The sequence below is a fragment of the Seriola dumerili genome, unplaced genomic scaffold (assembly GCF_002260705.1).
Source record: "Seriola dumerili isolate Sdu_G_001 unplaced genomic scaffold, Sdu_1.0 BDQW01000267.1, whole genome shotgun sequence".
Taxonomy (NCBI): Eukaryota; Metazoa; Chordata; class Actinopteri; order Carangiformes; family Carangidae; genus Seriola; species Seriola dumerili.
The window spans coordinates 582,329-609,052 of record NW_019174522.1 but is presented as its reverse complement, the minus strand read 5'-3'; the positions used below and the strand labels follow the sequence as shown (position 1 = coordinate 609,052).

The 26,724-nt window shown below is 40.2% G+C and overlaps 2 protein-coding genes across 3 annotated transcripts in view; one reads left to right on the top strand and one right to left on the bottom strand.

Annotated features, from left to right (window-relative positions):
- The window catches only part of LOC111230447 (teneurin-3), a 251,188-nt gene extending 246,222 nt beyond the window's left edge, over window positions 1-4,966 (top strand). Inside the window, exons 51-52 of the mRNA XM_022757188.1 lie at window positions 724-854; window positions 3,902-4,966. Coding sequence (XP_022612909.1) covers window positions 724-854; window positions 3,902-4,657 — 887 coding nt within the window. The 3' untranslated portion in view covers window positions 4,658-4,966. The remainder of the gene's footprint in view (window positions 1-723; window positions 855-3,901) is intronic.
- A 9,881-nt stretch (window positions 4,967-14,847) lies between these two features.
- Window positions 14,848-26,520, bottom strand: LOC111230465 (deoxycytidylate deaminase-like). 2 transcript variants are annotated; one of them, XM_022757213.1, is made up of 6 exons: window positions 26,404-26,520; window positions 24,948-25,047; window positions 23,143-23,278; window positions 19,956-20,072; window positions 18,431-18,527; window positions 14,848-16,254 (listed from the first exon to the last, which is right to left on the bottom strand). In XM_022757213.1, exons 1-6 carry the CDS (start codon window positions 26,442-26,444, stop codon window positions 16,170-16,172), a joined length of 576 nt encoding a protein of 191 aa, XP_022612934.1. In that variant the 5' UTR covers window positions 26,445-26,520; the 3' UTR covers window positions 14,848-16,169. The 2 variants fall into 2 exon arrangements, with proteins under 2 accessions (XP_022612934.1, XP_022612935.1); XM_022757214.1 differs by having other exon boundaries at window positions 24,948-25,044.
- Window positions 26,521-26,724: the final 204 nt, after the last annotated feature.

Genomic DNA, 26,724 nt, shown 5'->3' with positions numbered 1-26,724 from the left:
TTTTTGACATTTTCAAGTGGACCATGAGTTGGAAAAGGTTGGGACCCGCTGGTTTAGATGTTCCATTAGAAGAAAATGAAACAGGAGTTTTTAAGTATAGTTGTCCTTCTATTCTTGGTCCCATACTGTTCACTGTGGTTCATACTTTTACTTCACATAAAGACAGTAATGGGTTGGGTTATAGCCTAAATTGTTTTTTAAAACTCCAGGGGATTCTTTCATTCATTTGTGGATTCAGATAAATAAAAAAAAACAAAATACCAGTGCTCTAGTTCTGTAGTGCAGTGTTGTATTACTCTTCTTCAGTGGAACAGGAAACTAAATGTTTATGTTGTATCCTCAGTTTGAATAATGAAGTGGGAGGTTTTATGAATTCCCACATGCTATTCTAATGAAAATTAAATATATGACAGTCTGAGAGTTAATTGCTTTTGCTCCACTGCCCAACACTGAGAGCTGAACAGCAAGGGGAAATGGGCGCAACAGGTGCCAAAGTGTTTTATTTTTCATCTGCCAGGTGGTACATAAACTTACTGTAATAGAGATTTGAAATGATGCAGCATTTGGGTCAGAGAGATTTTGGATTGTAGTAATTGGAAGTAATGGGCTGCAACAATGTGAGGCATTTATCAAAGGAAAGAAATACACAAAGCCACAGTATTTACCATTACTGTATGTTCTTCTGGTGTGTCGCTCACTTTTTCTCTCTCTCTGTCTATGTAGATGTCAATATCTGGTTGGTCACATTTGGCTTCCATCTCCACAACGCAATCCCAGGATTCCCTATTCCTAAATTTGACCTGACGCAGCCATCGCTGGAGATGAAGAAGAGCCAGCTGTGGGATGACCTGCCTGTATGTATCCTAAGCACTCTTAGATAGAGTGCTTGAATAAATGATAGATGATGATTTGGGTGCAACATCCCGCCTGTCTGAAGCTGGGCTAAAGGAGATGCAGCACTCACACTTGAAAAGTCTTGATATTTCATATGGAGCAAACAACAAACAGGTTTCAGCTATAAGCATCATCAGCGTAAGAAACTGGGGTAGATCAGATAATATATTTATAAACAGCTGAGGTTAGAGCATGATTGCTTGATGAGGTGCATCTGTGAATGAAGCACCATAGGGGGCGTGGCTACATGACATCAGCAACAGAACAACAAATAGTTAAATTAGACGTTCAAGAGCAAAATCTTCTATAAACCACTACCATCTCACTTCTACACAATAAGAAGAGGTAAGCACAACTTACAATAAAAAACACACAACATCCAAGAGGCATACACAGTATTTCACCTGCCATACATAGAGGAAAAGACAATCCTAAAGAACACCATGGCCAGGGATGTCCCGGAATACAAGGTGTGTAAATAGGGCTCAAAACTATCCACTATATAAAGGCTAGAGAATGAAGGTGTGTCCACAGTAGGCTCACAGATGAACAGCACACAATGATGGGAACAAAACCAGGACGAATAGCTTGTATGAAATTAAAATTAAGAGCTATATGTCCCCATTAACAAGTGCGAACAATTACAAAAAGTTGTGAGAGTCAAGTCATCAGTAAATATTTAGAATAGAAAGATATAAAAAAAACCTTAAAAAAAACTTTGATACTGATACTTAGTTTCAAGAGATACAATACAAGAGAACCGCGTGGGGCCCATGTATATGATGATGGACAGAAATTACTTTCTATCTAACGTACTAAAGGTGTAATGAAGCTTATAGATTATAGAAAAAATAACAGGTTTTAAAAAACAACTCAGCACTAATTCCTTGTTCAACCCTTTAGTTTTTAATGTGTGAATCCAAGAAAGGGCTGCAACAGAAAAGGTTCCCCACCGCTCTGCTTCTGACCACACCCCAGTCAGTAATAGCTCAAAGATGATTTATTGTTTTGGCTTTGGTGATAATTAAAATACAGTAATGCATAAATCGAATGAAATTAGCATTAGGAGAGAAAAAATAAAAAGCATTTTTACATGCAAAGTAAAAACACAGTAAAGAAAAGGATATGACATGGAGACGAAATTCATGAAAATCAAGCTGAAAAATACAAACTGAAAATTGAGAAGGAAATAACCATTTTATGTGAGAAACCAACAGTGAGAAGGCGAGGAAATCAAGAGACAACCTGACATTGATAGAAAAAAGAAAATCAGGAAATGAAGGGGAAAGAGGAAATGTAGGAGGAAATGGAGTGAGAATAATGAGAAAGGAAATGAGGAGAGGAGACAATAAAGAGTCATCCAGGCAAACCAATCATTCATGCCTCTCTCAGCTTAAAGCTGCTTCTCTGCCCCCTTCTCTTTTCGTGTTCTACACTCAGTTATTTTGGCTATTTATACACTTGTTTGGTGGACAGGTTATCAGGAAGTCACACCTTCTGTGCTGAAACTCAGAGAAACAAAGACTCCAGTATGAACTGTGGCTAATGAAGATGAGAATAGACGTGGCAGCTTCAGAGAGGAACGGAGAGAAAATAAGTGAAAATGAGGAAGGAAACGAGAGACTTGGACGGAGCAACAGTGTTAGCTCAAGTGTGAATGTACTGAGTGTTGTAACGGCCTCTCTCACTCGGAGATTCACAAGCTACAGGGGTGTTGATCGGCCGAACCCACACACGTACACACACACACACACTAACTATGTGTGCAGTATTGTTCTGCAGCTGTTTCCTTCTAGTTCATTTCAACTAAGAAAATAACAAGATTTTTTTTTAGTTCATTTATTTATTCAATATGGACGATCCAATTTCAGATAGTTTCAAAACAAAGCATGAAGCTAATGTGTTGCACAGACAGTTCATGGCTGTTGCCAATTCTCCACTCCTGTCCCTCGTTGGACTTTTACATGTGTAATGTAATCAAAACAGGCAATGGCAAAAACAACACAAAACAGACAACACAACTGATAATATCCTACAATTAGCTAAAATATACAGATGTTCAGTCTAAAAAGAGACAAAAACAAACTACAAACAGTCAAACAAAAACCATTTACAATAGATACCTAAAAATTAATGAAATTTATATCTGGAGTTAATTTGATGATTTGACAGCCCTTTATGGAGGAAGCTGATTTAGATCTACGATATATCATTATTATTATTTTTATTTTACAGTCGCCATTCACCATGTTCCAAGTTACTCTGTTACTGTCTTACTTTTGGATATATCTGGAGAGAGAGTCTGGGGCTAAACTATTGATCCATTTATTAAGTAAATTGAGAAAGCAAAGATGAATCAAGTAGATTGTAATGTTTCAGTATGTGACCGTGATGCCAGTCGGACAGGGCTTTTTGTCCATTATTTTCAGTGCCTGATTGTATAAGAATAAGATGCTCTGAATATGAGTCTGAACAGTCATTTGTTAGACTTAGTTCATAGTTACTGTACAGCCACTGTTCATCTTCACTCTACTCTACTACTCTAGAAGAGTCTTGTTGCTTGTTACTGTTTTGCCAGGGCAGTGGACCAGCACCAGGCCACAGAACATGTGTTATGAAAGAGAAAAGCTAAATAACTACAAACCTTCAAAGGCTGTTTTTTGTGTTAGTTACCTTCAGCTTGTCTCAGTCTGCAGCATTAATACAAGAACAGTTGGGGAACCTACAGTAACTCCCTTAACGAACAGTAATTCAGACAATATTATGATTACTGTCTTCAGTTTCTTAAGACAAACAAAGCTGCCAAGTGCATCACGTTTTTCTGCTGCAAATTCTTCTTAATGCCAAAAATATCTGAGACACTAGATGAGATTTAGTAACCCATGCGTTTTTCCATATTGTCTGTGTTATCATGCAGTGTTCTTTTAAAGCCGTGTTTTTGTAATACTTTTATAAATCTTAGCATCGCATTAATCCAAACATGACTTCTTGGTTCTCTCGTCACCAGTCTATCTCAGGTGTCCAGCAGGAGGTGACTCGTCAGTCCCGGGCCTTCCTATCCTTTGAGCGCATGCCAGAGATTCAGCTCAGCCGGCGGCATTCAGACCACGCCAAATCCTGGCTGTGGTTCGCCACCGTCAAGTCTCTTATTGGAAAAGGAGTGATGCTCGCTGTGATCCAAGGCCGCGTGGTGACCAACGCTCTCAACATCGCCAATGAGGACTGCATCAAAGTGGCTGCAGTTTTAAACAATGCCTTTTACCTTGAGGACCTACATTTCACAGTGGAGGGACAAGACACACACTACTTCATCAAGACCAGCCTGCCGGAGAATGACCTCAGCGCACTGCGGCTCACCTCAGGCAGGAAATCACTGGAGAATGGCGTGAACGTCACAGTGGCCCAGTCCACAACAGTGATGAACGGGAGAACACGACGCTTCGCCGACGTGGAGCTGCAGTATGGCGCGCTGACCCTCCACGTGCGTTACGGGACGACGTTGGATGAAGAGAAAGCACGAATCCTGGAGCATGCCAGGCAGAGAGCGCTGTCGAGTGCCTGGGCCCGCGAACAGCAGCGCGTCAGAGACGGGGAGGAAGGAGTTCGGCTGTGGACGGAGGGAGAGAAAAGGCAGCTGCTGAGCAGCGGGAAGGTTTTGGGTTACGACGGCTACTACGTCTTGTCCATAGAGCAGTACCCTGAGCTAGCCGACAGCGCTAACAACATCCAGTTCCTACGCCAGAGTGAGATAGGTAGGAGGTAACACAGCAGATTATTAACCCCTGTGACTGTCAAAGACTAATACAAAGTTCAGTTTCAACAGAAAATGGATGTCACAGACTGAACTGCCTTCAGACTCAAAACTAGCCACTGAAGAAACCCCCACCTTTGCAAATTTGCTTTGTTCGGAGGATAGTAGGATTTACAGACTGATGATGTAACAATCACTTCAACGCAACTGACACGAAATATTACAAAACTACAATTGTGAGGGTTTAAACCCATTTTCATGGCCTGCAAGAGGTTCTTTTTTTCTTATTCTTTCTCTCACCCTGCCGTCTGCCTTCAAACAGCCCACACGCATGCCCCCCCCCCCCCCCCCCCCTTCTGTTAGGCAGGGCTAACCTGAGTGCTGTAATCATGTGCTATCTAGCTGTGAAACAGTGGGATGTAGACTCTTTTAAACAGCCAAGTGAGCATTTCAGCAGCCATCACAACTAGATGTGCCCGCAAGCATTTAGACAGTTGTAAACTGTCAACGTAACAAATGTCTGTGGACGACTCCCAGATGTTCCAGGTATCATATCTCTGTGGGTCCAGATGTGTCGCTCTGGGTTGTAGACCCATATGAGCCCTGTCTGTAGGAGCTGTTGTTTCCATGGCTGCAGCCACTGAATGGAACCCTTGTGGAACTGTTGTGGACTTTCTCTAAGAGAGACAAAAAAGGACTTCGATTTGTATGAAGGTAAAAAAAAAAAACAAAGACTGACTTTCTGTTTGGATTTTTTTGTTTGTTTTTATATATAAACTTGCATTTGCTTCAAACAAAAAGGGGATATAAAAATTAACAAAAAAGTGTTTACATACTATTACCTATACCACTATTACTACTATTACTACACCACCACCATCGGAATGGACCATGATCTGAACTAAACAAAACCAGAAACTTTGAGTTGTGCTTTTGTTTCTTTCTTGCTGACATCTACGATCTGTTTGGTCAGTTCTAAAACCACTCCTCCTCATCCCCTGTGCTTTTTACAAGGTCTATAAAAATCATACAGTTTCAGACAGCATAAACAGCGGTATGAGGACGCAGGGCAACAGTGGTGCCACAGCCGTCTCTCATTCTATGTGGATGTACACTTCATGGACCGAGTGGGCTCACCGGTCCTGTAAACACTGCTCCACTGTCAGACCAGGAATCCTTCACTTCTGTAAAATGTGACTCAGACTCATAATGCATAGACCTTGTGCTTTTATCAGTCAAAGGTAGTAGTATTGCTTGCAATAGAAACATGTTGTCATGGCTTTGGGGCCGCAGGGTTACTGTGAGTAGTAACTAATTGTTGCTTCTCTCCTCGTTTTTGCTTGTTTCTCCTTAAAGGGACAGTGCATCGCCATCAGTGACATTAATGAGTAACAGTAATAGATCAAAAATCAAAGTGGATGTTTTCTCATTGATTGTGGGTCTCTGTACTCTTGTAGAGGAGTTTTCTTTGTGTCTGTGTGTGTTTACAAAGGTGGGAAGGCAACTTGAACCATTTGAAAAGAAAGGACAGGAACTTTACTCAGAGAGTTAACATCTACCAATCTTTTTTCAGAGAGAATGAAGACAAGTTGACAATGTTTTATGGGTTTATCTTTTTTTATTTTGAAGGTTGAGAAATTCCACTTATCCGTACATCAATATTAGTCTCAGAGAAAGTAATTTATGTACAGTGTTTCTACGGTAAAGAATAAAAATATTTGAAACTATTGTTGTTTTTTTACTGTATCGTCTTCTATCCACTCTAAAGAGCAAACTGAACATGGTGTCATAGTGTAATGAGAGACTCCACTGAACGTGCCACCACATCACTGAGGAGTAACTAAGGTCATTAACGCAAGTACAGTTTTGAGGTTTTATGCTACTTTATACTTCTACTGCACAACACTGAAGTATACACTCACCAAGCACCTGTATTAAGACCTGCGTATTCATGCTATTATCAGATCAGCCAATCATGTGGCAGCATAACATCATCATGCATAACATGATGTACAGGAGCTTCAGTTAATGTTCACATCAAACATCACAATGGGGAAAACATGATTGCTGGTGTCAGACAGGCTGCTGCTCTGAGTATTTCTGAAGCTGCTTGTCTTTAGCCAGAAACATAAACATGGTGTGGAGGAGAATGGACAGATTGGTTGGAGTTGACAGAAAGACTACGGTCACTCAGATAACCACTCTTTACAATTGTGCTGAGAAGAAAATCGTCTCAGAATGAACAAACTGTACAACCTTGACCACCACAGGTTCCACTTCCTGTCACCAAGAACAGAAACTTGAGGCTGCAGTGGAGACTGACTCACCAACACTGGAGAGCTGAAGATCTGGTCTGATGGATCTGGATTTGTGCTGAGGCAGCAGCATCCAAAGAATCCATGGACCCAGCCTACCTTGTGTCAACAGCCCAGGCTGGTGGTGGTCTGACGGTGTGGGGAATGTTTTCTTGACTCACTTTAAGCTGATATACAAATATGAACAAATCATGGTTTGAATGCCTAATTTTGCTGACCATGTTCATCCCTTTATGGTTTACCGTCTTCTAATGGAAACCCTCAGCAATTAGCAGCTCACAAAGCAAAAGTCATTTCAAACCATGTTTACCACCAGCCGCAACAGCGTATGTCTATGGGCAGATTTTGTCACCACAATAGCATGAGGAAACGTTACAGATGTGTAGTAGAGATTAAAATGATCAAGGGCCAGGTTTGAAGATGGCCATGGTCACCCCAGAGGCTCACACACCTATTATTAGTTCCAGGAGGGTAACAACTAGCGGGAATTCAGTTGTACTGGTCGACTGTAATGAATTATGTAAGATATGTATTGGTATTTGTTAGGTCAATAGTTGGGGTGTGTGAATATTTATTAAGCTTGTATTTTGCTAATTGTTGTATGTAAATATTTCATGTATATTCATGTGTATGGATATCTGTGTAGAACTGCCAGCCAAGTATTGAGCAGACACACCGGTCTATGTGTGGCCTCCATTGCCTTTTTAGACCACTTGGGCAAGCTAATGCTCCAAAGTTTCCAGCCCTGAATCCAGTAGACCACCTTTGGGATGTGGTAGAACAGGAGATTGGCAGCTTGAATGTGCAGCTGATGAATCAGTAGAAATGATGTGATGCAGTCACGTCAACATGGAGCAGAGTCTCAGAGGAGAGTTTCAACATCTGGTGGATCTATGACATGAAGAACTGAGGAACTACCCAGAGTTAGTGTGCTGTTCCTGAAATAAAGTGCTCATGAGTGTATAGTGTACTTTACTTCACTACATTTATTAGATTTTATTACATTTATAATTCAGATTAAGATTTTACATTAAAAATGTCACAATCTTATTAAATAAACTGTTAGGGATTACACCAAACATTTTGTCAAGGGGCTCCTTATAAAAAAGCATTGTCTATCTGGGGCCCCTTGACATGGCTCTGATATCTATGAGTTGTTATTAAATTTGCCCTCTGAGCTTCTGTGTCAGAAGTAAAGTTATCCAGTATTTCACAAAAAATTAGAAAAGTCTAAAAACAGACAGATCTGCATGTCACAACTTCATCTTTCTACTCTCCAACCTGAATCATCATCACAACCGCTCTGAACCACTGAACTAAACGCTGTGTAGCTCAAACTAACTCCGCCTCAGTCAACTACAGTGAAGTTCTTGATGCATTGTTTGATAATGTGATATTCAATAATGGGCCATTCACAGTGCTTTTTGTAGTGACTACTTGTATTTTTACTTAAGTAGGATTTTGAATGCTGGACTTTTGTTTGTAATGTATTTTTTTACAGTGTGCTATATTGTGTACTTTTACCAAGTAAAGGATCTAAATACTTCTTTCACTACTGACCCTGTGGATATTTTTACCTCCTTGTTTCTTTGTTTTTTTTCTTTATTTGAAATCTGAATCCTAGATCATAAAATTCTCTGAAATACTCCTGAAATCTGAGGTTAAAGGGCTGCAGAGGTGAAAGAAGTACTGAGATACTTCCCTTACTTAAGTAAATGTTGTGACACAATGATGTAAAAATACTTGCACTTACAAAGCACAAAAAATAAAACTTTAAAGCTCAATTCCAGAAAAACATGGAGGGAGACTCTTTTCCACAATATCTGAGGTGTCCAGCAGCTGTCAGAAAAACGTAGTACAGTGAAAAGTTAATTCCATCATAACATAAGGTGCCTTACAACTACTTTAGTGCAGTACTTAGTTACTTTCCATTAGTGTGTAATTCATGTTCCAAAGCTGTAGCTACAACCTGAATATGTGATCTATGACTGACAACCACATATCAGTGTCACAGCCACAACTGCAGACCCACATTTCCATTTATTTAAATTGAATGATATGATTTTAGAAGATTTCTCCTTGATTTAGTGTTTCAGGAATGTTTGTACACACCTTAGACAACAAAAAAAAGATTCAATTATTTTATAGCACATCCAGTTGTGCAAACCACAAATGATGCATAAAGAGTTTACAAAATTGTTCATGAATGGATTTGTCGCTAGGTAACTGGGAGAATGTGGAGTGAGACTGCGAAATGAATGTCTCATGTGGGATTGGCACTGCATGGGCTGACACAGATTTGACACACCAGTACATCTACAGGCAATTGTCCATGCTACCTGACCTGTGTGTCTGAGGACTGTGGGGGGACCACTGGATCACCCAGAAGACAGACACAGGAAGAACCCGGTCGAGTGGTGGATTTAAACTTAAACATGTTTAAAGCCTAGTACAAAAACAGTTTTGGTCTCTAGAGCCAATTCCCTCCGTCATGACAACTGTTTATATAACTCACCTGTTTATATTTTATCAAGACTTAAAATTGTATATTGTATTGTTATATAATTGAGGGCGTGGCCTCTTTGAGTGACAGGTGGGTGAATATATGCTTACCACAAACCAACGCACCAAAGTCTTCCACACATGTCCCACCTCTTTAACCATATTTGGATTAGCTGGGAGTTAGGGGCGGAGTCAGGCACTGCTAAATCCAGCAATGAAAAAGGTCAGGGTACTAAAGTATTATCTATTTTCTCATCAAAATCAATAAACAAAAAAAACAAGAAAACATCATTGGAAACATATCAGCAACTAAATATCAAATTTTGACATTTAATAACTACTGAGTATATTATCTCAATACTTTACTCATGGTTCTAATTATGTGGTTTGTAATGTAGCAGTTACAAGCTTGCCTCTTGTGTTCATGGCTGGAAACCCCATAAAGCGACAGGTGTTAACTAGCTAATTTTAGTGAAGCAAGTAAGCCAAAGAGACAGAGACCGGACCACAGCTAGCAATACGGAAGTTAGCTGCTAACCAAATTCTACAAACCTTTTTATCTCGTGTCGTCCCAGACAAACTCTGAAATAATGACCAACAAACTGCCAACAATATTGTTATGCAAGTGTTGTTCTAGTAATCTTGGTGCTCACCTCGAACCTGCAACTCATCAGTCCACTTCTATGCCTAAGTACATCCTTAAAGAGCTACTAGCAAGGCTGTAGACTCTTCTAGAGTCTTGTTAAAACTATGCATTTTAAAGACATGCACATACAACTTTATAAGCACCGGAAAATCGCACTCATTTAAAATAAAAGCACTGATTAGGTACACATATGGTACATACATCTTAAGATAATCAAAATCAATACAAGCACATTTAAAATGGTACAAGAAAACAATACTGAACAGGGTGACAGTAGTTAATTGTGTAGCAACCACTTCTTCAGCTAGGGAACAATGAATAGACATTTATAGTAAGACTCCAGAACACCAGTTGTTAGTGAGACAGGAACTCTTCAAGATTTTTTTTCTTAAAACTTTTTCCCTGAAAACCATGCTACATTATAGTAAAGTATGTCCTAACACTAGGGGAGACCTAGGGGCTATTAAATGGTGTAGGTGTTTCTCTGCAGCGCAAACAAAAAATGTCTGTGGTTTAACTTGACTCACATAATCCAGGTTAGTTGTAACAACTCCTGAGGTGAAATGTATGACAAAAACATGAAGATTTTTATTCAACACTAAAATAACATTGTAACATTGTTTGTGTGTATTGTTGTTACGACTAACCCAGACTCTTGTAGCCATGAAGTCGCTAAATTTACAGCTAACAGCTAAAACATTAGCACTAACAACTAGCATGAAAAACATCTACATCTTACATATGCATGACATAAGTTTGAAGAGTTTAACTACAAAGCAGGCGGCTATTATAAATATTAAAAGAAAAAAACTACCTCAAAATGCATTTTTCCCTCTAAAATAGTCTGTGTCTGTCACAGGGAGCTACTTCCTCACATGTGGAATAAAGACTATATTGAGTACAGAATGAATAAGGTGATTTATAACTTGTTCCTGATTGGAGAAATTGGAAGTGTTACCACTGACCCATGTTACAAACATCCTCAGTCTCCAGTGTACACTGTGTCACGACCTGGCTCAAAGCCATGACAAAAACGAGGAGACGTACGGTTTCCATAGCAAAAGCAACATGATTTTATTACAAACAATATAAAAGTAGGAAATTGGACCATAGTCAAACACTAACTAAACTAACAAATAAATTAACTAAACCAAAACACAAGGCGCCGAGGGATCGCGGGCGCAGTCGTGCAGCCGTGCCAGGTAGGACCCATAGTCATGCAGGTCAGAGAACGTGTGAGGAGTAATGCCGGCTTTTATATCCTGTGGACTGGCCAGGTCCACCCAGGTGTGGCAAGCCCCACCTACGACCTGTAGGAAAGGACAAGACAACACAACACAAAAGAAACCAACACAAAACCCAACAGCAGGCCCTAGAGGCAGGAGGCCGTCACAACTGTTAGTCACTTGAATTCAAATTCACCCAAGTGTACTGCTGCTCCTCCCAGTTTAGCTCTAAGGCTAAACTGGATAATAAGCAGGCCATCACTTATTGCATTTGTACATTAACGCACCTCTTGTGCGCTCATCAATCTGAATTTTGTGCCCTCTCACCTTGTTGTTTTGTCTTGTGAGTTTAAAACACCACCATCCTACACACCCTGCATTCTATATAGTGACTACATATTCCACATAGTAAATATGTGGGAGTTTGTATCCAGAGTTGTGATGCAGGGAAATTATGACAGCATTGTCTCCATAAGCCATAAGTGTTTCTTACCAAATGCACATCTTTACCTATAGTAACATTTGCATAAAGGTCCCATTGGGTTTCAGACCTCTGGTTTCTAGGTGAATAAAGTGGCCCTCCAGCAGCATATCCATGTGGATCAACTTTAGATTTAGTTGAAAGTCAGATTGCTTGAGAGAGTGAGTGAGTGAGTGAGTGCGTCCCAATTGGGAAACTTGAATTACAGTCATGGGAACAGATAAAAAATAAAAATAAAAAAACATAAGAAAACGACACAAGTACCATAATATAAACAATGTAATAAAACAGACAAAACACTATAAAAAGACACTATAAAAACACAGAACACAATAAGAACATCAGACACTAAAAACACAACACACTATACAGTGGCAATTTACATGTCCAGATGCAGCAGGGTTATTGCAAACAGGATACAGTCTTTTAGTTTTTAGTCCCCGTGCACCTGAAGGAGAACCTGCTGATTAAATATCAAGCTGTCAGGACGGTCAGCGGGACACCTGTCACTTTACAATCAAAATGTCAGGACAGATTCATTAACAGATTTATAAAATAGAAATCATATTTTTTGTCCACATTAAAAACACTTCACTTCTTAAAAGTACAAACTTTGCTGTCCCGTCTTAGAGACCACCTCAGAATTTGCATGATATTTTAGATCTTTGTCGATGACTGTTCCAAGATATTCATACTGATCAACAAATTCAATTGCAATTCCATTTCTGACAGTCTGAGAAAGTTAGTGAGATGCCCTCCTCCTAAAGTCAGTAGCCATGTCCTTGGTTTGAGGTGTTCAGCTGGACAAACTCCTCCACAGTCGGTCCATGCTGTGTTGCACCATGATGGAGCAGGCTGACAATAACTCATCAGCAAATTTCAGGATGTGCCTATCCCCACACCGGCTTCAACAGTCGTAAAGAATGTAGAGCAGAGGGGACAGAACACAGCGTCGTTCTGACAAACAACCATTTCCTCTCATCCTCTGAGATCTGCATGTTAAAAAAAATCTAAAAACCTGTAACAAAATTTACATCATAAGGGACACAAGGAAACATCAAAAATCAAAACAGAAATACCACAGGAGTAAAACGGGACAAACTGAACAGGAAGCCAAAGCACAACGCAACACTGGGGACTTGAACTGAAAGCTGAAGCATGAGGAAACACAGGGGACTCGAACAGGTAAGGGGACACGATCAGACGAACCGACAGACAAAGGGGAGCACAGAGACTAAATAGACACAAGGGAGGCAAGGGTGATTGAACACAGGTGAAACACATTAGGGCGGGGCAGACAATCAACAAGGAGGGAAACAGGGCAAAGACAGGAAGTACAAACATCAAGCGACACAAGGAAAGTAACAACAAAATAAAACAGGAAATGACCAAACTCAAAGTGAAACTATAATACAAAAGCTCAAACACAAAATGTCCATCATGGAAACCCATGACACATGTGGCTGTATGGTGTTAAACGCAGATGAAAACTCTAAAAATAAGAGTCTGGCATGTGTGCCAGCTCCTTCTAAGTGTTTAAAGAAGAAATTGATTAATGTGATTGAGACATCCTCAACTCCCATCCTAGCCCTATATGTAAATTGCATGCGGGCCAGAGCATTACCAACCCACTCCAACAGTTTCCCCTTAACCAGCCTTTCAAATGACTTCATGACCAGTGATGTCAGAGCTACTGGGCTGAAGTCCTTTAGCTCTTTGGGGGTCTCTCTTAGCAGCAGGGACAACAATGGACTCCTTCCATAACCGGTACCTTACACAACATGCCCCCACCAACATAGCCCACTGCATTGGTTTAATGCAGGGCTGTTTCCAATCTGAATGCCCACTTACACTCCCTGTATGGAGCATAATTACTAAGGGGCAAGTGGGCAGTGGTCAGCTTTTCCCTGTAACATTTCTCTTAGTCATCGTCCATGTGTTTATCAAAGTAAACTTAGTATTGACAAAGCAGACACATCAGGAACATCAACCACCATTTAAAAGGCATGACTTTTTCTAGAAATAAATATAGTAGCATATTCAGAATTATAAAAATAACTAGTCTTTAATTAAAGATGAGGTTTAAATCATATTTGGTTTGTACAGTAACCCGTAAAAGAACACAAGCCCACAGCTTTGCCTCATCTAGCTATGTTTAGGTGTGGCTCTCAGCATTACACTGCTGTGGGGAGAGCAGCTGAGCAGCTGGTGACAATAAGGAGTGAACATTTAAAATTGTGATCAGAGCTGGTGGCCACAGAGGGCTACCACCCAAGAAATGTGGTCTAGAAACCATTCACTCTAACATCTGTCAAACCCTAGGATACACAAAGTACCTGGAGCCAAAGAAGAAGACAGTGCAGTGTAGTAGTAGTTGAGTTAGTAGTAGTTGAGTAGAAGGAATACAACAGCTTCCATTCACTTTGCCAAACAGCATTTAAAGGACTCGGAGCATGAGGAAAAATATTTTTCTGGTCTGATGAGACAAAAAGTGAACTCTTTTGACAGAACTGCGAGCAAACAGGCACAGCTCGTCACCTGGCTAACACCATCTCTATGGTGAGGTGTGGTGTTGGCAGGGCGACCGGTCAGAATTGAGGAAAGGATGAATGGAGACAAATACAGAGGGGTCCTTGAAGAAAACCTGCTTGACCTGAGACATGAATAAGAGTTCATCTTTCATTATGACCATGACCCAAAACAACACTGCAGTGGCTTTGGATAAAGTCCGACTGTCCCCGAGTGGGCCAGCCAAGGCCCGACTTAAACCCCATAGAATATCTGTGGAGACAGATGATGGCTGTTCACAGGTGCAATCTGACGGAGTTTGAGAGGATCAGGGAGAATTAGATAAACTGCCAAAATCCAGGTGTACAAAGCTTGTAAAGACAGACCCAAGAAGACTTGATGCTGTAACTGGTGTATCTTCAACAAAGTATTGAATTAACTCTGAATTCTATTGTGAATGAGAATTTTTTTTTTTTTTTTTTTTTACATTTAATTATGAAAGAATTCAAAAAACACATTTTCACTTTGTCATTGTGGTTTATTGAGTGTATATTGATGGGGAAAAAACAAAAAGTGAAGGGCACTACACTCTGAAGCCACTGTGCATTCATGTATTCCACACACAGACATGTTAGGAACAAATTATTAAGTTTTGTTTGTCCTCAACATGTTAGACAGTATGACAGCAAAAAGAAACACTTTTCAGCTTAATGGGAGACCATGTGGTCTAATCATCCACAGATACAATAAAGAAAGATGTTTTTAAGAGCCTTTTGGCACCATGAAAGAAATCTAAAATAAGAAGTGTTACCAGTGATAAGAGAATCTACTGGCTCTGGATTTAAACATTCTTGCTTTCGACGCATCACATATTGCAGTCAGGCATCCCTGAATACATTACAATCAAACCAGTGTATTCTGAGCCTGGCAGCCCTCTGAGCCTAGGTTGGGGAATTTGGGGCGACCCCCTTGGCCTAACACCTTTTCTGAAACCCTGCAGTGCATCATGTCACCAATAGTTGTAACTACAATTGATAATATTAAGACATTTTACACAATAACACATTCCAATCACAGAAACTTTGTCTCACCAACTGAAGCAGCAACACTTTCAGAACACAATTGTTTCAATAACCAATCAGCATTATAAAGAAATTCACTCTAAAAGTGAAATTTGTACCAAGGTTGGATTATCAGGTCTCAACATTCTTTATAAACTACTTGTTACATATTAGCGTACACACAGTCTGTGCCCCTGAAAGCCCAACTGTTCACCCAGATGCTACGAGGCCGACAGTAACACAGCAGCTCTCAGGTTCCAACAGAACAAGACTGATTTATTGGGCAGCATCCACTGTGAATGTGGAAGGTCAAATGAACTGAATATCAAGACACTTCTGTATTAATGTGGAACCTGGTTTGAAGGAGAAAAAACTGATTTCAGGTTTTCCCCTGTGCAGACAGCCATGAGAAGATCTGATTGACAACACAAAAGAGTTTAAAATCAAACGCTCAACACAGAGTGTTCAAGGTTCTTGTGTATTCCTAAACCCAAAGGAAATTTTAAAAGACAGAAAAAAATAAAAACTCTGAAAGCAGCATGGAAAGACCTTCCACTGCAGTCAGCCAAAAAGGGTGAAGCCTCAGATTAAACTATCTTGAATATCCCGTTAAATCAAAATATCAAAGGACGCCAAAGTCGAGGTATCCTTGAGTTTTCCTTTGGACAAAGCAGGGGGCAAGAAGACATACAGAAAAGAGGCATCAAAGTCCCTTTCAATCTCGTCAGTCTTCCTCTGCCTCCCCGCTTCGTTCTGCGGCTCCCCAAGGTGAGCCGTTTGCATTTTCACTTGGTTGCGCTGTTCAGCATTCCAGGGTGGTTAATGGAATTAAAATCAATGACAATCTCAATCTTCCTGGGCTTGAACTGCCTGCCAAGACACAGAGGAAAAAACAACACACACATAAGTCAGGAATGCACAGGTATGAGGACACACAGGAAACACCAAATAAAAACATGAGGCACCAAAGTCACCTTTTCATTGTCTTTTCAAGTGATACTTTCATCTGTCCCCTGATAAATTTTCACATGGTCTGGACAAGTTGTCAACAGGAAAAACTGTGTGTGTGTGTGTGTGTGTGTGTGTGAGTGAGTGAGTGTGTGCGAGTGAGTGAGTGAGTGAAAACCACAAACCATCACTTGTCCCAGCATGTAGTCGCTACTCTCTGTGTGACTTTTGTTATTTTATTAATACTAATAAAAGTGTTGCGTGCCATGTGAAGTCGACACACACGCTGCCTGATTCTGACTCATTTTAGAGGATGTAATTATTCTTTTTCTCATTAATGAGGTATCATTTCACCACCCATGACCCATCAACTATTAATCAGTGTTCATTTTTATGACCCGACCCTTCGACCCATGGATTAACCATAGCGCCAATGGGTCCATGTGTAAACTGATTACTGAGTGTTGAAGAATTAGATGATAAGAAAAAAAGACCACAATAATATATTGATATTGTCTAAATGTTTTCTTCAGCTGATCTATTCACACAGCCAGGGCAGAGCCTGAAAAGCATTGTGGCAACGACCTCTGTATGTCTGACCACGCCCATCATCACAGCTGACCACGCCCAACTGTGCATCAGCAATGGTGTACTGTGAAGTGCTGGAGTGATAAGGGCATGGCAGAGCAACCAGCAGAGAGCAAGCACAAGCACAATTATTAGCCATGGTGTAGCTACTCTTCAAGCTGCACTAATAAATGTTTTACATTAACAACTATGTGTAAGGCCGGGAACACACGGCCTGTGTGACATGCGTCTCACACCTCATGGCTGCGTCACATGATCTGGAGATTCGATGTCTCGCTATTTTTTAAGCTTGACGTGTCTATCAACAGAAATTACAGTGGCTGACAAGGGCAACAGAAGTGGAACACCTTGAGCGTCGACCCAAGAGGCCTATGACTGGACGTTTGACTTCAGAGAACAAAGCTGAGTAAATATTAGACGGCTCAGCTGTCCACTGAAGAGTGTCGGTGAATCTCTAATTTTTAAAGGAAAACTGCTTTCTGGGTGTTTCTGCTGGTTTTAATCCCCTGGTGTGTTTGTTATGGAGAGGAGGACACCTCTGTGGAGAATTCAGCTGCTGGTAAAAACCTGCTGAACGTCTGCTTCATAAGTTATCAGAGAAACAATCAGAACAAAGTCTAACATCAATCTCAGCTCCAGCTCTTCCCTGAGTCTCTGTCCTCCATCCAGCGTCGCTCAAACACTGACTTTAAATGTCAAACTGCTTTATTCAGTGTTTTTAACAGTTAGAATCACCAGGTCTGTTTGATTTCCTGAACCACTGACACTGAAGGAATCTGAACCGGGAGGAGCTTACGGTGGTGAAGACAACAACTCCCGTGATTACATGCTATTTCATGATGTCCTTTCTCATTGTTTTGATTGAGAGACCCTTTGAGACAGATGTTAGAGTGTGAATTTAATTCAATAAACCAAGAAACCCCTGGCATGTGTTGGAGGACTCTGGCTGACCTTAAAAATGTGTAACCTCCACCTGCCTCCTGCATGTCCTGACTGCTACTGTTATCTGTGGTGGATCAGACAGAGAAGCTCACCTCTTATTCATCATTCATCTGACTGCGACTATGAGTTGTGTCCATGACAGGCTGTTGTTACCCTATTGGCCTTGTTGTTTCCTACTACTGTTTAGTAGTGTTGTTTGGACTTGATAGTTCAGCTAAGTTACAATGGAGGTACAGAAAGATTTTCAGTTATAATTAAGCTTTGATTGCAAGTCTTCAGTGTCAGTGTGCCTCATTTCAACAGGACAAAGATGTTTGCTGAGTGATGCTGATTTCTCTCTTCACCTACAACTGCGCTGAATTCAAAATGTACCACCTTAGCCCATTTGAAAAGCATTAAGAAATTAAGGAAATACCTAGAGGAGGACAAATGGAAAAATTTGATGCAACAAAAGAGGTTAATTACGACATCATCAAAAAACAACAGTGCCTGAAAATCTGTGTGAAATTGTCCTTTGAGTGAAGAAAGCAACACACTTTTTGTGTACCAGAGAAAAGCTGCTACTCACCTGTGCTGTACGCCTGCCAGGCTGAGCAGTCTTCTGGAGGCAGTCATCTCCGGCGTGTCATGGTACTTGTCAGAAAGATAGACCACTTCCTTAATACCTGGATAGACAGAGGGATAATGAAGGCAAGAGTGAAAAATAAAGACTTAATCTTATAGCTGCCTGCTACTCCTGGTGTGAGTGCTCACTGGTCCTTGTGTGTGTGTGTGTGTGTGTGTGTGTGTGTGTGTGTGTGTGTGTGTGTGTTTGAGAGAGTGATTGAGTGAGAGACAGAGAGAGAGAGAGAGAGTGTGTGTTTTATAAATACAGAGGTCAACTTTTCCGAGTGTGTAAATCATACTTAGACAATAAAATGATTCTTTTTCTTTATTAATTGTTTGCACAACTACTATGAGAGTGGTCCCTAACCCTTTTTGCACTATGCACCGGTTTTGGAAAGACAGATTTCTCATGGACTGGTTGTCGGTCCTATTTTCTTAACCAGAACAGGAGAGGACCATGCACTGAACCCTGGGGGTCGCTTGGGACAGAGGAGTGGTGGAAGAGGTGCAGCTGTTGATGAACTGTTGTCTGTTTGTGAGTGTGACCTTAGCCAGGAGAGGGCTGAACCAGTGATATTGAGGAGGATATTGTGATCTGAAGTGGGGTACAGCGGCGGCATGGTCCAGTTGGAGAGTGCTAGCCCAAAGCTAGCGCTAGCTTGTGGCCAGGAGCCTGGTGTCTGGGGAAAGAGAAGCGGTGTGAATCCCAGAAGTATCCATGGGATGATCCACAGCATAACAGCGACAGCATGCAAACAGCTGTTGAGGAGGAGAAGTAGCCTGGCTAGTTACCCCTGTGATCCTGCTCGGAGAGTGGGGGTCAGCCTGGTGCAGTGGTGGCAAGCGGAGGAAACCAGCCAGAGCCCAGAAGGGCTGACCACCCCGGGACAGAAAGATCCCGGGAGGAAAGCAGGTGGGCTCATGGTGGCTTGAGATGTGGCAGCCTGGTAGCAGGACAACGGGAGTCCTGTAGCTAGCAGGTAGATATGTTGATCCAGAGATGCTAGTCAGTAGTGTTTGTCTGGATTGGAGGATGGCAGGTAGATAGCATGTAGCCAAAGACTCACAGCAACTTTACCGGCCAGGTTAGAGCGTCAAAGGCAGAAATTAGGATCAGGGACGGTGCGGCAGCCAAAATGCGCCAGCATCTGCCATCTTGTGTACGTGGAGGCTGGTACTGAATAACAGCAGTCAGAGTGCCAGTGCAGGGCAAAAAATATTTTCTTCATCAATCTCGTCTCAATACCTCAAAATGACAAAATAAAAAGCAGAATCTGTTATTAACAGAACTACTATTAATTCTAAATATTTTGAATGTAAGTGGTTTTAAGAAGAAAGTTCCCAATTCTTAGACACTGAACATCTGCACCTTCAAAAACCAGTATCGGTTTACCAATATTTACAGTGAGTGTGTATGTGTGTGTGTGTGTGTGTGTGTGTGTGTGTGTGTGTGTGTGTGTGTGTGTGTGTGTGTGGTCAACACCCACCTGCCTGGATGATGAGCTTGGCGCACTCGTTGCAGGGGAACAAAGCCACATACATGGTGCAGCCTTTCACATCAGCACTGTTCTTGTTCATAATGGCATTCAGCTCTGCATGGCACACTGTGAGACAGAGCATTGAAATGTTCCCCAGTCAATACAAGACACTGCATGTTTTTTTGTTTTAAGTTCAACTAGAATGGCACTTCTGCCAATTCCAAACAATTTCACAGAGTTTATCATCTGGATCTAACATAAATATGTCTGTTCTTTTACATCAAAATCCAGATCCATTCTCTTTCCTTGTCAAAGCCTACTGCCTACATTACCGGCTAAAAGTTTTCTTATTTGCTTTTCATTAAACTGATATGTAGTAGTACACCCCAAAAACCTGTTAAGAGCTTTTGATGTGTAAAATCAGTTTTAATTATCACTACAACCATGATCATTTACTGTGGTTAATTACTGTGGTTAATTTAACTTAGGTTCTGTAAGGCATCAGCCAGTAACTGTCTCCCAGACGCATGTGCAGCAAAGCAACATGGATTTGTATGTGACTGTATATAAGACACTGCTCTGGAGATTTTTCAGCCTGTAATACCTTTTATAAGCAGGTTTTTTAAATATGGCTAAACCTGCTTAAAAAAGTTAACTGACCCCTTTTCCACTGCCAGACGAGTTTGCCTTTCTGTTCCGAGCAATGTCACATGACCACAGAGCTCACACACTGAGTTCCAGGAGAGAAAGAGTGAGCTGTAGCTGCTGAGTCTCCATGTGAGACACCATCAGTGATTGTGTGTTTTCAAACTTTTTTCAGGGTTTCAGCTTCACTCTGTCATCCCTAAGTTCAGTGAAGCTTTCTGTTTCTGGTTTAACAGCACCATGATGAACAAGTGACAATCATGTTCACAGTTTTTGTGCTCTGAAAGACATTACAGCTTGGAAAATAATGATAATAATAATCACAGTACATTTGCTTTTCCCTTGTTAACAGAGTGGGCATGCAGCAGGCCAACCCAGTATTGCTACTGGTCCCTTGTCCTCATCTGTGACACAGATGTGTTGGACATGTCAGGGTTCCTGCACATTTTTACCAATGAATTTTCAAAGCTTTTCCATAACTTTTAATAACATTTTACCCCATTTCCATGACTTCATTTAAGTAGTTTAACATAGGTAAGCCCACATACAATGATGCGCTAGCCCTACGACAGGCTGTGTAGCAAAAATGTAGCATGGAATTTGGAAAGGAATGTCTTTGTCTACACACGCATTAGACTCAGAATTCTATTCCAATTCTGTGCCACATTTTGCTATACCACCTACCCTAGTGCATAGCACACCAGAGTAAGAGCCTCATTAGTGCACCCACCACCCATATGCTTTTACTTTCACCAATCATGCATCGGCTTAAGTGAATGTCAGCATTTGCCCCATTTATCAGTGTACAAGTAATAATGCATAGAAGTTTTAAATGACCAATATCAAAAAACCCTATCTAAAAGTTAATTTCAAAACAAGGAATGTATTTCATAATGTAAGACATGTCTTGGAAATTTTTTGAATCAGTCCCTCCAGGATTTCACAGGCTTTTTTTGGGATTGTTGTGGGTTAAAATACATGATTTCTTAAAAATTCCAATGAATGTTGCAATGTTTTTTTTGCAATGAAACTGCAGGATAAAATGAAAATCACAAAAATAGTTGGCATCTTCATAAATATATATATATATAAACAATTAATTAAAAATCAAAGGCAACTGGTACTAGTGAGAATAAACCCAGTGCAGTCCAGGTGGTTATCTCTGCCTATGAAACAGTTTCATCAGAGTGAATGATGAATGAAAGGATGTTTTCTGTCTTTTCATCATTACTAATTAAGGTTTTAATTCACTGAGCAGCTCAGAGGCTACCGGCAGCGACCAGCATCTTTTAAGATGGAATGTTTTTTTGAGTGTTTCTTGATGCATGATCTATGTTTGGAAATCAATCAATATACTTTAAATGTCAATATGACAACTTTTGCCATTTGTTTTTATTAGTTCTCTACATGACTCTTTAGTGGTGGGGTTCCACCACAATGTTGCAGCGGTACAAAACAATTAACCCATTTTCGTGCAAAACATCAGCTTTACAGTCTTTAACAGTAATGTTTGGTAAATGTGAGACCTTCATGTCACATGTCTGCAGCTTCACATGCTTCAAAACCAGAAACAAGGAAGGAGTTTGGTGACGTACATCAAGGTTTTGCAGAGGGACTGGCATGGTTGGTTCAACTCAGGGGATGATTTTTGTGTTAATAATTGCCATCGCAATGTCAAGACTTTCTGGAGGGACTGATTAACATATTTTAAACAATAGGCGAAAACAGTGTGTATTCAAAACTTTTCCAAAACATTCACTTAATTCCAAACCATTTCCAGGCCTGGAAAACAGTTTTTCCAATTTCCTAACTTTTCCAGGAATTTCATGACTGTGGAACCCTGACATGTTATTATTTCAATGTTAAATGCAAACATTCACTTGGTGAAATGATGATTTTAACATTTTCAGCACATTTTAACAGTACCATGATAATATCGGTCACTATAATAGTGATATTACATTTTTGTACCGTTTCATCTCCAGTTCTGACACCACACTCAGGAATCGTTACATTTTAAAAGAAAAAGAAGAAGAAAATCATCAGTAAATTGCTTGTTTAGTTCACGTTGATATTGGGGAGGTCTTGTTTAAGTGTTAGTTATTATGCAGAAATATTTTGTGAATAGACTGAATTCTCTGGAATTTTCAGTCCATTTGTTGATGGTAAAAAAGTAAAACAGGAAGAAACAAAAAGGAGAAACTGTGAGAAATACGAAGTACAATATGAAAGTATCTGATCAATGGAGAAAGAGTTCCTCATTATTTATCCTGTACCACCCTCTACAGGCCAACGTCGAGACATGAAGAGAACTCAGCAGCATAGTATGGACCACTAATGAATTAGTCTTTGCTCCACACACAAATGCCCTTAAAGTCCAGAAAACCTCCCACACAATGTCACATGATTACTACGGACTTCTGTGGCGTGGTAGAGGAAACTAAGAGCACTTTGTTATTTTGTTGTGTATTCACATTTTTTTCTTCAAAAGATAAAACCAGAATGATTACTGTCCAAAATGAAAAGAGTGCGTGTGCAGATGCATTCTCACCATATGGGTATTTAGTTTCAAGTCGGTCATCAGCAACACGTGCCCATGGCAGCAGGTCATCGTCACATCCATTGGGCATACCATTGTAACCAATGCCAACTATCTTATTCTCCTGGTTCACGATGCACGCCCCGACCTGCAGAGAGGGACACAGATTGAACAGGCCACTACCTTCAGTAGTATCTCACACAGTAAGGGTGTGGGCATTCTGCTTGCTGTGTGGTCTTCTATACGTGGCCCGTATGTTACATATTCAAACTGCTGGTCTGTGCTTGTTTCTAAGGTTGCTCTAACAGCATCTTCTTATTTTGTTTACTTGCAATGACTGTTTTTTAAAAAAAAAAAAATTGCTTTTATGCTAATTTTTCATAAATTGATTGAATGATTTTTTCTATACACACACAGGGAGCTTAGTTTCTTAAATGTTCACATCTGTTTAAATCTATGACAGAGTATTAGGAGCATATTGAGGGAAAAAAATGTTGAGATTTTTAGAATAAGTCATATACGATAATAAAGTCCTAATTATATGAGAATAAAATCATAATTTTACAAGAATAAAGTCATAATATAACAAGAATAAAGTGATAATATTATGGGAGTAAAGTTGTAATTTTAGGCTCTGTGTTGTTTTAGAGGAAATATCAGAAGCTTTAAAATGAGGAAAGTGGAGCATCTTGTGAAGTTCTACTTTAGCAGAGGTTTTACAAATGTGGAGATATTTCATGACATGGCTCGTCATCATCATCATCATCATCATCATCAGGACATTGAAAAGCTTGTGAAGAAACTGAGTTTATTCTATTGTTAGACAAACAGCAGCTGCCAGAAGCAGCTCAGGCTGACACTTTCACCCCGTTTATTGGTTGCTGTAATATTCCCAAAAATTGTTTTTTGTCTAAAAGTTTTACATTTTTTAATTCTAATTTTTCTTTTTAATAAATATATGATTTTATTCTCAAAATTACAACTTTATTCTTGAAATTTCTGATTTCTTTTTTTCCCTCAATGTGGCCGTAATACTCCGCATAATAAATCAACATAAGTGACCACTTCTCCTTTGCCAAGATCATCCTTCCCCCTGACAGACGTGTCATATCAAGACGCTGATTACACACATCCGGCTTCGTCACCTGTAAGATCGTCTGAGAGCAGCCATACACCAGCCATGCACCAATCATCAGAAACCATCTCTGGCTGGAAGCTTATGTGGACCAGCAATCCACAGGCCACAATCAACAACCTGATCAACTGTATGAGGCGGATGGTGGTAACACCAGATAAAAACACACATCTGTAGCCCAAGATGTGAAATTTTTTCCAAAATAAAACTCCAAATTTTAAAGCGACATTTTATTGTGATCGGCCCAAAGCACACCTGTGCAATAATAATGCTGTGTACTCAGCATCTTGATATGACACACCTGTCGGTGGAGGGATTATCCTGGCAAAGGAAAAGTTCTCACTAATGCGGATTTAAACACGTATGTGAACAACATCTGAGAGAAATAAGCCTTTTAATGTGCTTAGAAAATGTCTTAGATCTTTTATTTCAACTAGTGAAAATGGGAGCAACAACTAAAGTGTTGTGTTTATATTTGTTCAGTGTATATGGTTTCCTTTACAAGAATGAGGTCTGGGAAAAATAGGTTAAGTGTCTTGAAGAACCTAAGATACTTCTGGAGGAAAACAAATGTTTTAACAAAAATGTTTTTTTTCCAAAATCAATTACATACTTTGCACACGCACACACGCGCACACACACGCACACGCGCACGCACACACACACACACACACACACACACCTGTGAGCTTGGGTCTTTGCTTCTTTGGGCTGACAGAAAGGCAACAGCCATAAAGTACTCCGGCCATTCCAGGTAGTCTTCTCTCTTTCTGGTTACACTGCTAGAGAGAAATGCACAGAAAGATAGAGGATGTAAAGTTTTGTGATCTAAATGAAAGATCAATCTTCCATTTACTGAAAACACAGCTCATTTCTGAGCAGTAATGATTTGCAACAAGATTACTACAAACACAATCACTTCACAGAGTAATCTTTTGAGGAGAAGCCTTATGTGCATAATCATCAGCAAAAGCTTGAAGATCATAGCTCACAGTCTGCCACTCTTACAGGCAGCAGGGGAACAAGCTGAAGCTGCCGCTGTTCTTTGGGGTGTGTGCACAAGCTTTGCTAAAAAATGTTTTTGCTTAATCCTGGTTTGGCTTAGTTTTGGCAGCACACCCAGTGGCTCTTTGACTTCTAACTTAGTCTAAAAGCAAAAACCCTGCTCAACACTGAGTCATCTAAGAGACCCATAAGAAACATCACTTTTACACAAATACATGAGCCAAATTCTTAATCCACCACTGCCCAAAAGGATACTGCCAGCAGAGGTGGACAAAGTACACAACTCAATTACTGGAGTCACAGTATAGATCCTCATGGTCAAATATTACTACAATACAAGTGAAAGTTGTTCCATCAGATTTTTACTTGGGTTAAAGTACTGGAGTACAGAACTTTAAGCCTTAATACGATTTAAACGAGCAAGTTATATAAAAATTCACCCCTGTAAAGTTGTCATGAAGGAGTAATTTAGTTATAGAAATCAAAACTGTTTTTGTACCAGGCTTTAAACATGGTTATTTCTGCTGTAAAGTTGGACATTTTAACATGGGGGTCTATAGGGACTGACTCACTCTAGGAGCCAAGGAATTGCAGTTTTTGGTACTGCTGTACTTCCATACTTCCAAAGTTGCTGCTTGTGAACACAGAGTATGTATGTATGTATGTATGTATGTATGTATATATATATATATATATATATATATATATCACATTTTATAAACAAAATAAAAGTACAATACAATATTTGTCTTTTAAGTGAAGTGAAGTAAAAGTATGAAGTTTCTTAAAAAAAAAAAAAACCTCAAGTAAAGAACAGATACTGGAAAATATACTACATAAGTACAGTATTCAACAAGCTAGCTTTATGTAGAACCAGGTACACTTTTTTATGAATTAACGATTAAATTTAACAGATACGGTGACAGGATGAGAAATGGAGCAGATTCACTCAGTCTGGTGTTTTAAATGAGACACTAAATCACTGAACGGAAAATTAACGAGGCAACTTAAGAAACGCTGGGGAAATCCAGCAGCATGCGGTACAGAGGACACTCCACCAGCTTGTTCGTGTCAGTCTCATTGCCTGTCGTGTCTCACATTTCGAATGTAAAGAAAGACTTGAAACTAGTTACCCGTTTATCTGACCAGGCCTCGGCGGCTGAATTTCTTCCATACTCTTCCAAATACTGGAGGTTTCCCTGCTTTTCTCCGGACTGAGGCTTGTGTACTGAATGGCTGAATGTGACAGAAAACAGGAAGAACTCTCCCGCGCTAACTGCGGTCCGGCCCCTCCCACAGCATTTTGATAGGTACACAGCCACAGACCTACAATTGAGTTCCGTGACGTAAGGTACGGAAGCGTAATGCATTCACTTGTGAAAAACGGAGCAGCAAGAAAACTTTTCTCAGAGTTATGAGATGGTGTCTTTAATTCATAAAAAACAAAGCATATT

Excerpts from the sequence above, each read along its gene's own strand:
- LOC111230465 (XM_022757213.1), bottom strand. The coding sequence starts at position 26,444 with ATGGAAGAAATTCAGCCGCCGAGGCCTGGTCAGATAAACGG. Across the intron at positions 23,279-24,947 it reads GCAAAGACCCAAGCTCACAG|GTCGGGGCGTGCATCGTGAA; the intron begins GTGTGTGTGTGT and ends CCCTCTCTGCAG. Across the intron at positions 18,528-19,955 it reads CAAGCTCATCATCCAGGCAG|GTATTAAGGAAGTGGTCTAT; the intron begins GTGGGTGTTGAC and ends CTGTCTATCCAG.